At 42.9% G+C, this 13862-nt stretch overlaps 3 protein-coding genes and 1 long non-coding RNA gene across 4 annotated transcripts; 3 read left to right on the top strand and 1 right to left on the bottom strand.

Annotated features, from left to right (window-relative positions):
- The first annotated feature begins 1294 nt into the window (after positions 1 to 1294).
- LOC109466580 lies at positions 1295 to 4963 on the top strand. The gene is made up of 4 exons (XM_019764311.1): positions 1295 to 1367; positions 2292 to 2549; positions 4200 to 4370; positions 4674 to 4963. Exons 1-4 carry the CDS (start codon positions 1295 to 1297, stop codon positions 4955 to 4957), a joined length of 786 nt encoding a protein of 261 aa, XP_019619870.1. The 3' UTR covers positions 4958 to 4963.
- Positions 4964 to 6582: 1619 nt separating this feature from the next.
- LOC109466790 lies at positions 6583 to 11122 on the top strand. Its single transcript, XM_019764619.1, has 5 exons — positions 6583 to 7812; positions 8063 to 8179; positions 8587 to 9932; positions 10146 to 10267; positions 10393 to 11122. Exons 1-2 carry the CDS (start codon positions 6667 to 6669, stop codon positions 8168 to 8170), a joined length of 1254 nt encoding a protein of 417 aa, XP_019620178.1. The 5' UTR covers positions 6583 to 6666; the 3' UTR covers positions 8171 to 8179; positions 8587 to 9932; positions 10146 to 10267; positions 10393 to 11122.
- On the top strand, positions 8936 to 10479 carry LOC109466579. The gene is made up of 3 exons (XM_019764310.1): positions 8936 to 9932; positions 10146 to 10267; positions 10393 to 10479. Exons 1-3 carry the CDS (start codon positions 8936 to 8938, stop codon positions 10477 to 10479), a joined length of 1206 nt encoding a protein of 401 aa, XP_019619869.1.
- Positions 11123 to 12032: 910 nt separating the features above from the next.
- On the bottom strand, positions 12033 to 13689 carry LOC109466791. Its single transcript, XR_002140040.1, has 3 exons — positions 13482 to 13689; positions 12893 to 12996; positions 12033 to 12500 (listed from the first exon to the last, which is right to left on the bottom strand). It is a non-coding gene; the product is annotated as an uncharacterized LOC109466791 (long non-coding RNA).
- Between the last annotated feature and the right edge of the window lie 173 nt (positions 13690 to 13862).

Here is a 13862-nt window from a genome sequence, read left to right as displayed (position 1 = left end):
GCCTGGCCAATTTGATATTGTCTTTTTGCCACCCTATGATCTGCTTGGAGTTTAGTTTTCGACGATGTCGGGTGAGAGTTAGGAAAGGCAATGGATGTTAATATAATTTGGGTGAGTGCTTTGGTGCACAGCCTGACTGAAGAGACAACAAGTTAACTTCGGGCCTAGTGACTTCAGTCGGAACTGCAGTTGTCGTTTTGAGGGTGTCACGAAATGCAACAGCGATCCTCGGATACTACTACGTGCCTGCTGCAGCAGCTTGTACTTTCTCTCTATTTCTATGTATCCACTGCCTTCAAAGAAGAAGTCGAACCCCATAATAGCTAGACAGTACTTACCTGTCTCCTGTTACTGTATTGCAATGAGTATTATACTTGATTGTAAAAGCAATTAGCCTTCGGTTATGATTTTGCGAATAAAGTTTCTATTGTACCTCTCTCTTTCTATATAGCAGCTTGTTATTCTCTCTCTCTCTTTCTCTCCTTCCCTCTTCTGAAGTTTAGAACGCCACAAGTACAAATGATTTTGACGACAGCTGACAATGACTCTCCGTCAAACTTGTGTGTTGAGTGGATGTCAAAAACAGAACCACTCCAGACACACGTTAGCACCCTCCCGGTGTTGAGCCAAATCCTTGAGCTGCCACATACGTGAGAGGACAGGTGTTTAGGGCTAGGGTTAGGGTTAGGATTGGTATTGATAGAGTTGTTAGAGTTTAGATCATTGTTCAGGGCTAGGTTTAGACTTACGGCTTAGGTTAGGTTAAGTTTACTCTCACATCACGACTAAACCCCTCCCACCCCTAGTCTCAGGTATATTGGAAACCCCTAAGTTGTGTCCGAGTCATGTATTTAGCAGGATCATGTCTATGGCTTGACACGGCGGTTCTGGTGGCGGGATCCGACCGAGTGAGCAATCCAAACCATCCCGGTATACCGTAGCGGATTTTAAACAAGCTCCCCACTCATCACGACAAGTACGTTCGCACGTCGGTTCGTTCAAGTGTCTATGATTAGCATGACTCTTTGTTGCGTGGTCAACTTGAGCCACGCTTTCCATAACGCCGCGGTCCACTGCAGACTCAAGGGTTCCCGATGTAAGGGGGCTACAGAAAGTGCAAAATTATAATGCATTTGTCAAGTACGATTTTTCCTCCACGAGTGTGACTAAAAATTGGCTTACAGTCTCGTTCCTTCAGCGAAGTTGCTACCCTGTTTCTACCACCAAAGTTCAAATTCGCGGTATCGAATTGAGCAGCTTTCATGTCAAACCTCACTGAGGCTAGGCTGGCGACATGCTGTGGTCTCCGTTCCTGATTCTCGCCGTTTTCATCGAGAGAACAACTTTCTCCACTGGGCTACCATCATGTGAGTCGACGTGGATTTTATCTGTAGTGAGGTAGCTTGCTTGTATTACACTGAAAGGGCTGTATATGTGACCATGTTCTGTTTCCCATATAGTCTGCAACAGACCGTACAAAGTCGGCAGTCGAGTATCGACCTTTGTATTCATGGTAAAAAGCTTGTCTCATACAATCTATTTTGTATTTTCCAACTGTTTCTTTTAAGATGTGACTATAGGGTGGTGCAAGTAGAGGCGTGCTTTAGCTAGGGCAGTCAAAATACAGTATCAAGTTGATAAGTTGCGGGACCGAAAAGTATGGTATAAAGTATAGTCTTTTGTACCTCGTGGGCTAAAGTTATTGTCTAAAACCAGATCTTTGTATATTATCTTAGTGGTTTTATGACGTTATCAGATTTTGTACTGTATTTTAACGGTAATGATACAGACATGTGTATGATTTATGCTAACTTTATCTATTTGTAATAATGGGCGGTATGTTGTAAATACTCGACATATTTCATGCACTTCAATGTGACATGCCAGTCTATATTCACAGTAAATATGAATCTAAAACTAAAACTTAACAAATGTGATAAATACTGTAATTCCTGATTTTTTACTGTACTGTTATATTCACTGTTTTCACTGTAACTTCTGTACCGTGAACTTGTCAACAAATAATTCCTGGACTTTTTCCTGCACCTGTCGCCACCGTGAATATTTAGTTCCGTGAACATGTCCATTTTTCTCAGACCGTGAACTTTTGCTACCGTGAACTAGCCTCTAGAGAATATTTTGCCGCACCAATGTTCTCTCCCAGCAGAAAAACTCCCTTGGCATGTTATCTCTCTATTTGGCCGATTTCTACTCTTTCCAGCCGCCTCCCGAAGCCTGGTAGAGGCTAACTATGAACAAGAAGTGGATTACGATCTGTGCTCTTTTTCCAGACAACCTGGACATCTTCTACTGTAGAACGGATGCAATTCTCTCGGTAGAAGCACCTTCAGGTCACGTGGTGTTCGACTATAGCGCCGGCAAGGACTGTTCTCTACAGATCCAGGCACCCAGAGGGAACCTCGGATCCAGGTTTCTCTTCAACTTCGAAAGTCTCTTGGTTGGATCGCGGAACAGTGAAGGGTGTGGGAACGAGGAACTGCGTATCTACGATGGGCCTATGTCCAGCGGAGGATCGTATCTTTCGGTACGTATAATGAAAATTTATTGCAGATACATGCCCGAGGGCAAATACAAACAATTGAAAAAGAAGATAAAATTACATGAGAGACTATGTACAAAGTTATACTACATTCTAAAACATATGTGGTACTACTTTTGTTGGGCTTGACTTCTTCTTTTGAGGCAGTGGGAGACGAATTCTATAGTACAATAGCCCACTGATTGTATTTGTACATTACAACGATACTATATACTACTTATCATCTACATTTAGTGTTTATTATTGCCTACTGCTTGCACGCTTGTTGACATTTCTTGACATCAAATGTTTTCAAACACAGGTGTGTGGAGACAGCCAGGAACAGGTGCTGTCGATCGGCAATACCGTCACATTCCGCTTGGTGGCGGAAGGAGATGTGCAAGGAGGGCGTTTCCTCATACTCTACACTTTAGTACACGAAGCTGTGAACGGTAAGGATAGATATTGTCCACGTCTTTATGATCGTTTGTAAGCCCCCTTTCGACGTAGCCTGGGTGCTATCCGTTTGTGTAGACTGGTTTACTAGTTCTTAGCAAAAGATATACATGCCTCCTGGCAGCCGTGGAGGGCTGAATTGTGAGGCTATTTACAGAGGTATTAGTCTATAAAATGATGATACATTTACAGTTGTGATAAATGTTAAAATTTGCTTATTCAACATTAAAAATTCTAAGAACAATTACGATCGAAGGTAAATAAAAAAACAATGCTACTTGTGTAACAGTGACTGTCTGACATCAATTAAAAGTTGCTAAAAGTTTAAGACAGATCTAGAGATTACAAATTAGACTGACGTTTTGTTAAGGTTTACAGATAACAGTTTTGTGACGGGGATCATTGCAATCGTGTACAAAACGTATTGCTCCCAGGCTACACTTTCGACGTAGACTTATATAAGAACTCTTCAGTTATTATAAACATAAAAATTCTCTTTCATCATGTGATTGCGCATGCCTGATCTCTACCAACCGTAACATGTCAGTGGACTACAAAATAGTGGAAAAAGCAAAACCATGATAAGTATGTGTCCGGTGAAATGAGTGCGTGTTTGTCAAACAAAAGCGCGAGTTTTGACATATTTATTTATTCATCTCTGTTTTGAACACATGGGTGGTCCCTTCAGCCGAAAAGGGCTGATCAATTTCCAAGGAAGCCCATGAAAAACAGAATATAAAGAAAGTAATACAGCATAAAATAATGATTAAACATAGGAATACAAGTAAATCATTTTGCCAATGATGATGATCATCATCATCATCTGACATCCTCCGTAGAGGTGGAGCATACAAAGTTAGCTCGCCAAAACTGTTTGTCATACATCACAGAGATAAGTTCCTGTCCCTCGAGCTCCAAGCCTGTTTCAGCTTCAATAAGTTTCTTTAGTGTTATGTTTGCCAATGATAACATCTCAAAATCATAATACAAAGATATAATAACCATATTAGGGGATCAAACCCTTCAGACATAGTTTTAGACATAGCTATAGTTTTAGACAAATACCTTCATTACGTAGATTTTCAGGTTATTTTATATTCTTTTCATGTATTTGCAATTAGCCTTCGGGCAGGAATTTGCAATAAACTTATCAATATATTTCCTGCAGGGGAGTGTCCAGAGCATTCCCACCTGTGTCTGGAAGCCGGCTGCCTGTCCGATGACGTGTACGGAGACAGCAGCTGTAACTGTCCGGACGGGAGTGACGAGGCAGACACGGGCGTCTGCGGGAACATTCAGACTGTGCTGCCACGGGAGACCTCTAGCGGCTGGACACAGTACCTGCAGGTCCTCAACTCTCCAACACTCTCCCCAGGTCAGGCACCGTACACGTGACTGACATATTCCGAGCTTTGTTTTTAGCACCTGGAAGCTAGCCTCTGCCAGGCTTCAGAAGCGACAGGAAGAGTAGAAATGTCTATTTGGCCTATTTCTATTCACAAAATCCAGCCGCTTCTGAAGCCTGCCAGAGGCTGCCTCAATTCATGGATAACACCATCCACTGACTAGTGTAAATCATACACATTTCATAATATTCAAAGTACTTTAATAGTACGTTCAGGTTGTTGCCATACCTCGTGTCTATCTAAACTTTACACTGATTATTTCATTTCTACAGACGAATTCAATGGCGATATAACGCTACCAGCAGTACTAGACGATACCCAAGACGCTAAAAAGGGCGCAGAGTTGGATCAGCATCGCAACGAAACGTCGGGGTTGAAAAAAGGAGAAGAAGCGACTGGCGAGTCCCCACCGGCACCAGAAGAGAAGTCAGTCGGTCACATAGCCGCAGAAGTGGGCGGCTGCCTGGCCGCGGGGACGGCCGTAGTAGTGGCTGGGGTTCTAGCCTATTTGAAGCTCAAGGCCAAATCACAAAACAGAGTTGGCCCTTCCGTATAGAAACAACGGGAGATATCGCTAATTATCATATAGCCAGAATACGCTACGCTCACTCGGTGGTTTATTCGGTGGTTATGGCACCTGACTAGGAATTATCTCACCATATACACCTCGGGGCGAGGCATTAACCCTTTATTGAATGAAGACCTTTTTTGTACATGTTTGCCCCACTGGGCTACGCACAGGTCACATGTTAACAAAGTACATAAATGTAAATATAAACGTCTAGAGTGCACCGTTAAAGTACTTTCGACTTACTCTCGCTTCTTTATTATTACGCGCCGAGAAGGCCGACAAGCTTGTAACATGCTGCTTTAATTTTGCTTCTGCTGCTGTTTTTTTGTTTAGCTATAGCCCACACTGTATATAATGATTATACCTTTGAAATTGGGACTACATCATTCACTAAGTCAACTGCAGGTCGATTCACACGACAAGATACTGTACAATGTAACTACATGTTTATATGTCACCATATCCAGTCTTGTAATGACAAATTGGGGCTCCGCAAGCTTTATAATACACAGTATAGGGCGAAAATGATGTACTTTTTAAATATCAGTGTCCAACATGTACAATACATGTAATGTCACATGTCCATTTGTAATTTAATTGCTATTCGAGAGAAAAAAAAAAACATGTATAGAAGATGACAGACTTGTTAACTTGTATATAGTGTTATAGTGAATTGCACTTATCACAATATATCAAGCCAAATACACGATCCTGCCAAATACATGACTCCGATACTACTTGGGGTTTGCAATAATATAGCTGAGACAAGGGGTGGGAGGGGGTTGGTCGTGATGTGTGGGATACTAAATCTTAAAGCTAACCCTAATCGTAAGTCTAACCATATCCCTGAGCAATGATCCTAACTCTAACCCTAACGCCAACCCAATTATTTATTGAACCATTGCCCTAAACACCTAACCGCTCACGTACACACGAACTCTGACCTCTACCCCTTGACCTATTGTACAACTCATGAAGTGAGTGTTGCACTTCCGGGATCTTGCCCTTCTCGTACTATTAGAACGTCTAATAACTTCCTATCAACTACTTGGACGGGACAGCACCCATGCTAATGTAACTACCGAAGTTGTAAGGTCACCACAGAACAAAATATGATGTTTGTTTTCATCTACGTCTGACGATTATTCTTGAGCAAGTGACAGTCTGTCCACCCTGCAGTGAAAATAGTCGACAAAGGTCATCTGGCTCAGAGTGTACTGTGTAGCGGGCAATACTTGAAGTTCCCAGCACCAAAACAGTCTTTTTCAGGTAAGTTTATTTTTATCTGTTCAGAAAACACGAACGCGAATGTTTCGTAGCCTTGTGTCCTACGTATACTCTCCAAGCAGATGTTAGTGGGGAAGATTGTTACCTCCCTAATGTGCCCCGTTTCTTTTCTGTCGCTACCCGCCCTCTAAAAAAACATCGACAGAAGAAAACGGGGCATATTATTAGGAAGGTAACAATCTTCCCCACCATTGAACCTCTGCTTGGGGAGTACTTGCATCCAGGCAACATGACTGTGTGTGCGTTTGATACTAGTAAAACCAAGGAGGTCTATAAAATCTTGACGTTGATTAAACCAATTCCTTCTTTTGAATTCACAGATCGCAGCAGAGGTTCGTTTTCTGTTGCCTCAAACCGACACCAACTTCCAGGGATCATAAGACAAGCAACAGTCGCCACTATGTACCATGGATGAACCAGCATGTGTGGGTGTTCAACTCCTAGGAAACCATGCAAGTACTTCAGCACAAAACGACGTACGCAGCTCACCTTCCGAATCCTCGAATGTCTACCACCATCATCAGCACCAAACTACACGGGAATCGAACAACATTTCCCACTGGCAAGAGATTCTGCGTTGGCGTTGGGTGGACTTTTTGGTGACCATGTTGATCATCGGACCTTTAACTGTGGCCTATTGGCGCGGAACCTGGTCCCTCATGAACGTTTACTTATTTCCCAACAACGATGTAATAAGCGCATGGGCGTCATTTGCTATCGGGACATCGGTGATTTTGATGCTGAATTTCTGTCAAGGAAATCTGACGAACAGGCTTACAAGACGACAAGATGTCCTCTTTCACGTTCTGTTAAGGATCTACATCTACGTTTTCGGATTCTCTGTGGTGAACCATTGGAGAGGATGTTGGTACGTTCTTGATGCACACACAAATGTGACAGTTTTAAGTGCCGTCATTTCTGTCGTTGTGCCCCTCCCCATTCTTTTGGCTCTCCGCGCGTGTGGAAATCTCGTTGCCTCTCCTGGAGTCATTCTTGTGGACTTTTGTGACGCTCCGTTCAGGATAGGAACCCGGTTTGCGGCAGAAGCGTCGTTTTCGTGGGCGTTCGCAGGTGACGTTGTTCTGACCGTTGTTATCATCGGGTCGCTCGTCGTCGTCTCCTGGCGAGGCTTGTGGCTGCTTTTCGACATCTTCCTCTTTCAAACGGACCCGGAACACTCTTCGTGGACGTCCGTTGGAATCGGTTACGGAACTCTCGTTCTTCTCGCCCTGCTCGAAACTCCTGTATCCAACCTTCTCCGAAAGACAAGAGAACTTTTTCCCCGCATTGTACTTGAAGATATCTTCAAACTCGCGGCGTGGCTTGGGGTCTTGTCCGTCTGGAGAGGGCTGTGGCTTGTGTGTGACTACCACATTTTGCCGGACAGGCCTGTACAAAGCTACTTGCTCACGCACGTGGTCGGCATCGGAGGGTTGTACCTCATGCAGGCGGGGAGAAGCGTCCTGGTGGCCGGGTGTGTTGTAGACGGGGACACGGCGGACGGGACTGGCGTTAGGATGGGCAGGTACCTGGAACAGGTCTGCCCTAAACTGGTACGACACTTTCTTATACAGTGTTTTCCATCTCTGTGCAAATATCTTTTAATATGATTACTAGTATTATCATTTCGCAATATCGTCATCAGCCGTTGCCAGCTGGAGCACAGTTCTAATTTTAAGTCACAATTCTGTTTGAATGAACGCGAAAAATAAAAATGCATATTAATAATATGCACAAATCATGCTTATTATTATCCTTAATACGCTTATACATGTATTGTTGTGTTCTTGTTTTATTCTATAGGTGCGTCTATCTACGGAGCAGGTATCCGACCAACGTTGCCATAGTGACTGGGGACAACAAACAACGTCATCTTCACAAGATGTTGTACACTACGAGACAAGCCTGTAACCTGCCGATTTGTGTCATACTCTCCAAGCAGAGGTTGGTGGGGAAGATCTAGAAGATCGTTTATATCTGTCTATATATGCCCCGTTTTTTTTAAATATATTCCAACGTGTAATCGCAAGACGTCCATACCGGCTGTAAATCGTACAAAGTGAGCAAATATATGTCATATGTTGCAAAAAAAGTAAGTGGAAAACAATACTAATGTCATTGTCATAGTATGCCGAAATTAATTCAGGATAAGAAGAAAATGTGAGGAAATAAAAAGGAAGAGTCTACTATTATTCCATACTCTGTGTGTTTAGTCTTTTTTTCGACCTTTATGATCACGTAGATTTCATAATGAAGGAAACTTTTTTTGCCATTTTTTTTATTCGCGTCAGTTTTGGGGTTCGTAGAGGATGTCATCCATATAATCAAATCAAATCAACATGGCCTTATTGTATTACTGCAAGACGCTCGCAGTATCCATTTATTAATTAGTCCACCAGAAAAACAGGTATGTTTAGTTTACTGGACAATTGTATGGAAAGAAGAAGAGGTAGACAGAAGTAGAAGTGGGACGACAATAATAAGGAGTCGACCGACCAGCCCCTTGCCAATACCCAAGCGTTCAGGCACACGACAGAGAGGGGATGGCAGTTTGATCAACTACAAAGTGCCCCCACTCCGGTAAGCGGTATAGGAAAAATTCAACCTGCGACCAGAATAGCAAATCCCCAGTGTTTTAGCGTTCGTTGTCTGCACGTGAGACAACTGGCCTTCAGAATGTCCCTCCCAAGCGAGGTCAGCTCGCATACTAACCCTGCGAAAAATGACATCCACGTCACTGCGGTCACTACAACTTCTCCACAACATCTTGCACGAGAAACAGAAAACACCGAGCGACGCAGTACCACCAAGTACGTTCTCCTGTGTTGTCTTGACGCCGTTATCAATGGCGTCGTCGTCGCTCCTCTTGTCGTGGCCTACTTCAGTGGAACCTGGAATCTTCTCGACATTTACCTTATACCAGAGAACTTCAGCTGGAGTGCTGTGGCGTCACTTTTGATCGGGATTGCCCTCACGCTTCTTATAAACTTGCTCCAGGGCGTGTTGGGATCCCTGTTCGCTGAACGAAGTGTCGTCTTCCACATCGTGTACAGGCTGTACATCTATATCTACGGCTTCGCGGCGATAAACCAGTTCAGAGGACTCTGGTACTTGCTGGACGACCTGACAGGAGAGACCATCCTCGGGGCAGCCGTTTGTGTAGGAGTGTCCCTCTTGGTCTCCGCCCCACTTCGTGTTATGAACAACATTGCTGCGTCTCCGATGATCACCAATGTCGACATCCGTAGTGAAGAACCGTTTCGTGTGGACACCCGCTTCGGAGTAAAACCGGCCAAGACGTGGAAGTTCGTCGGTGACGTGGTCCTGACCGTGGTTGTTGTTATTTCCCTGGTCATACTCGCCTGGCGTGGAACCTGGCAACTGTTCGACTTTCTCATTTTCCCGTCGGACTTCATTCGCTCTACTTGGACCTCCCTAGGCATCGGATACGCCATCTACATAACTCTCTTTGTCTTAGAATACCCTACGTCTTGTCTTATAAGAAAAGTCAAGACGTTTTACCTCGGTCTGGGAGTTGAGATGATGTTTAGTTTCGTGGGTGGAGTCGGGAGTGTGGCGGTGTGGCGCGGGTTGTGGTATGTGTACGAACTTTACGTCTTTCCCGACGATTTCGTCGCAAGTGCCTGGCTGACTCACGGGGTTGGTGCCGCAGGTTTGTTGTTATTTTTGTTTATTTGTTTGTCTATTATTTAATTTGCTCAGCATTTAGAAAAGAGTATGGGAGTTAAACACACACCACTACCAGTGGACTAGCCCCCTGCAGTGTGGCCCAAGGGCTACTGAACCGGAGATGGGGGCCGCCCTATGCACTACGTGCTGCGGGAAGGACTTTAACTTTTAACTAACTAACTTTCACATGCCGTAGGTTTGTTCGTCATACTGGCGGGACGAAGCGCGCTGGTGACCCCATCAGACGTGGACGGGGAGGCCCGGGACGGCAGCGGTGTCGAGCTGGGCCGCTACCTCGAGCAGATCTGCCCCAAACTGGTAAAGAGACCCTCAAGTTGTTGCCATTTATGTTATTCCCTTACTGTGTACAAATAAGTAAATATACCAAAGAATGTAGACCTTAGAACAAGTACAATGTAATTTCATTCCTTTCTGTCCTGTAGATACAGAAGTTCGTCTCCAACAAATCTTCCAGTCCTGGGGCAGCTCCAAGTCCTGATGATGTCAAATTCGAAGAAACTTGCCTATAGTTGCCAACTCCGAGCAGATCTTCTGCAGTTATAGAAACGTTCAAGTTCGAAAATTCAATTTCAATAGCTCAAGCCTAGGTTGACGTCGACGAATTTTCATTGTTTTCGGTTCTTAGATACCTTAAGTTATGATAAACATATAGAGATGAACGAAATTGTGAACTATGCCTAATGAACAAGAAATAATTAGGGTTATTGATAATTACTGACGAAATAATCTTCATACACTTGGCAAGGTAACTTTGTACTCAAGGCAAGAGAAGGCAAATATATACGTCACATTTTAATAATATTTATTCCATATGAGGCAAAAAGGTTTTGATACAATCCTGAAATGTTTTGCCTCTAACAAATATATTTCAATTATACTTCACAAATCACAAACTTGGCAAGTGTGATAAAACTTCTACCTCCTCTCTCTCTCTGCAACCATGTGCTACTTACAGTATACAAAATATAACCTTTCATATGGAACAGTAAAAAAAAAAAACATGGTACATCATATTGGCACCGATGGCGCAAATACACACTAGATTGGCTTAGTCCGACATTATCTTTCGACTACTATCATACATTGCAAACCGAACACAACTTTTTTAAGTGCTTACCCATAAACAGCAGAGTTCAAATATATATAAGCTCTCCACTGGGTGGCTTGTCAATTATAATAATGTACATATTTTACCACTGGAATATAACGTCACACACGATACAACAATGCTAGACTACGGCTACTTTCATTAAATCTCCTTGTGGCAACAGTTAGACTGGAAAAAATTTCACTGCAAAGACGTGAAGACAATTAAAAAAGTGGCACCCCTAATCTAATGATAGTTTGGCCTGACATTCAATAACCAGCACCCCAAGTAGGAAGCGTCCAATCTTGGGGGGGGGGAGAGGTTGTAACAAAGATCTTTGACAATAAACTAAGAGCACTTCAAGAATATGCTAAAAAGCGGGAACAAAACAGAAACTGTACATTTTTCTGGGCCTAACTTGCAGTGCAAAGCCAAGTGATACATGTACATTGCACTCACAAACTAAAATCGGAAAGACAGAATTTTGCAATGACAGGAAGTCACTATTTAAAAGCTTACAAGTCTAAATAGAGATGTATGTTGTATTTCTATCTTGGAAGGCAAAGGTACTTAATAATCATCAGAAAAAGAGTAGAATATTATTTGTGAGAAAAAACAGAGGTACATGTCTGAACAGAAAATTAAATTAGTGTGGCTTTAGTTGTTGTTTCTTATTCATGATAAGGTGAAGACTATAATTGGCCAAAGCCAAGAGGAAAAAAAACAACACAGTACTGAGATAAAAGGAATTCTCCTGGATCAACACTTAATATTGTCTGTACTGCTTTATAGGACAAACAGAGCAATTTTGAAATTGAATATTAGAATATTATGAGAGAGATATGTAAGTGGGATATGACAAGGTTTGAAGCATCTTATAGGACTTTGCAATTTTCTCTGGCAAACTCTGGCAAAACAAACTCGCCAAAGATGTACAACTGTTCCCATGGTACATCACTATCTCTGGATGCTGTAATACTTCTGAGATCACCCCCCCCCCCCAAAGAAAGGACTTGCACCTTCATACTGCTACTTCTAAATAATGGGAGCAAAAAAAAAAGGAATTAAGCGAGTCTTAACCCATGGCTTTTATCCTACTGTGCATAGAGTACACATGATTGTCATTACGCTTTCTGCTTTAGAGTTTTCACAGATTAACAGTAGAATCTGTACATAGCAGCTGACAATATTTCCTGTACGGAATTGCAATATTTCAGATATATAATTCTACAGGAAGAGCACACACTTTTTTTCTCAGCTCCTGTTGGATGTGCTCTACCTACAAAGTCATAATGGAACATTCCACTGGGTTGAAATGGCCAGCACCATGTTGGTCCGCGGGGGTGGGCAGCATGCTCATTACACCCACGGTAGGTTGGATTCTCCGTGTCCTGCAGTTTTACTCACCTCTTCGTGAGTGGGAGAATCTGACGATGGCCGATGCTGTGAGAGAAAAAAAATTAAAACTGAAATCTTATGTTTCATTAATTCACTATACAACATTCATCGATAAAGTTAGACATTCAGGAAATACGATATGCCAAAAAAAAACAGTTACTCAAGCAACTGGATATGATTTTGGAAATAGTCAAATATTCAATAAATCATCAATCAATCATTTAAAAACCTGCTGTTTCTGAGACATCTCCAGTGTCACTGACGAAAAGTAGTGGATGCTACATAAAACGTCTGTTTCCAAAATCATATCCAGTTGCTTGTGTTTTTTGGTGCATAATACATGTATACTATTGTTGTTGTGCAGTTGGCATAGAGTTGCAAAAAAAGACCAAGATTATCAGGGGCAAGTACAAGCCGTACAGTAGAGTAGCTCTTACCTGGCTATGTGAGGTTTGTTGTGTGTGGAAAGGGTCAATGTTGGCAATGTGAGGGATGGTCACCTTCTTACTCTTATCCTTCTTGTGCTCCTTCGCTGTTTTACCTGGAAAAAGTACAACAAAAGTCTTAGGATTTTCTTGAAAACAAACTATACATGACATTCCAGACTTGTACATGTATGATGTACCTGTGTATATCCCAATACATCAACACACGCACGCATGCACAAACATACACACACACACAAACATGCACACACACAAACATCCCTGTCCTTGGTGCTGAACACTATCTGCTAACACTAACACACACATCCCTGTCCTTGGTGCTGAACACTATCCACTAACACTGACACAGACATCCCTGTCCTTGGTTCTGAACACTATCCACTAACACTGACACACACATCCCTGTCCTTGGTGCTGAACACTATCCGCTAACACTGATACATACACCATCACACATGACGCATGCATGCACGCACACACAGAATTGCCACGAGAAAAATGACAGATGGTCACCGAAACGTCGGCTTAATAAACCTCCTGGTTGTGTAAAAATGCTCTTTATTCTATACAAATGTCCCACCTTCAGCCCTCTCAGCACCCTTGAGGTGCGGCAGCTGACTGTCGGTCCCCCTCAGCTGTGGAAGCTGTGTGGTCTGTGTTGAGTACGTGGAGTAATCCCTCTCGAGCTTTGTGCTGGCAAGATCGTCCGTCTTCGACTTCTTCTTCTGTGCGGTCTCCCGTTTCTCGTGGAGAGCACTTTTCTCAAACTGCACTTGGAACGGGCCCTGGGCACGAAAAAAGAAAAAAAAAGTCAATTTGCTGCAAAATCATGGAACCATTTTAGGATCATAGATATGCAGACACCCCAGGGCACAAAATTCAGTATTGGGAATTGCACTTGGAATGGAACGGTCCCTTGGCATGAAAAAGAAAACAAATCTTGCCATTAATTTCATTCAGT

The sequence above is a fragment of the Branchiostoma belcheri genome, unplaced genomic scaffold (assembly GCF_001625305.1).
Source record: "Branchiostoma belcheri isolate BF01 breed outbred unplaced genomic scaffold, Haploidv18h27 scaffold17, whole genome shotgun sequence".
NCBI lineage: Eukaryota > Metazoa > Chordata > Leptocardii > Amphioxiformes > Branchiostomatidae > Branchiostoma > Branchiostoma belcheri.
The sequence above is the reverse complement of the archived record's forward strand: the minus strand, read 5'-3'. Positions and strand labels throughout refer to the sequence as shown.

What these genes read in the sequence shown, in the direction of transcription:
- LOC109466790 (XM_019764619.1), top strand. Translation starts at nt 6,667, where the DNA reads ATGGATGAACCAGCATGTGTGGGTGTTCAACTCCTAGGAAACCATGCA. An exon ending in AACAGGTCTGCCCTAAACTG is followed by an intron (nt 7,813 to 8,062) that starts GTACGACACTTT and finishes TTTATTCTATAG; the next exon opens with GTGCGTCTATCTACGGAGCA.
- LOC109466579 (XM_019764310.1), top strand. Translation starts at nt 8,936, where the DNA reads ATGTCCCTCCCAAGCGAGGTCAGCTCGCATACTAACCCTGCGAAAAAT. An exon ending in TCACGGGGTTGGTGCCGCAG is followed by an intron (nt 9,933 to 10,145) that starts GTTTGTTGTTAT and finishes CACATGCCGTAG; the next exon opens with GTTTGTTCGTCATACTGGCG. An exon ending in AGCAGATCTGCCCCAAACTG is followed by an intron (nt 10,268 to 10,392) that starts GTAAAGAGACCC and finishes TCTGTCCTGTAG; the next exon opens with ATACAGAAGTTCGTCTCCAA.
- LOC109466580 (XM_019764311.1), top strand. Translation starts at nt 1,295, where the DNA reads ATGCTGTGGTCTCCGTTCCTGATTCTCGCCGTTTTCATCGAGAGAACA. An exon ending in CTCCACTGGGCTACCATCAT is followed by an intron (nt 1,368 to 2,291) that starts GTGAGTCGACGT and finishes CTCTTTTTCCAG; the next exon opens with ACAACCTGGACATCTTCTAC. An exon ending in AGGATCGTATCTTTCGGTAC is followed by an intron (nt 2,550 to 4,199) that starts GTATAATGAAAA and finishes TGTGTCTGGAAG; the next exon opens with CCGGCTGCCTGTCCGATGAC.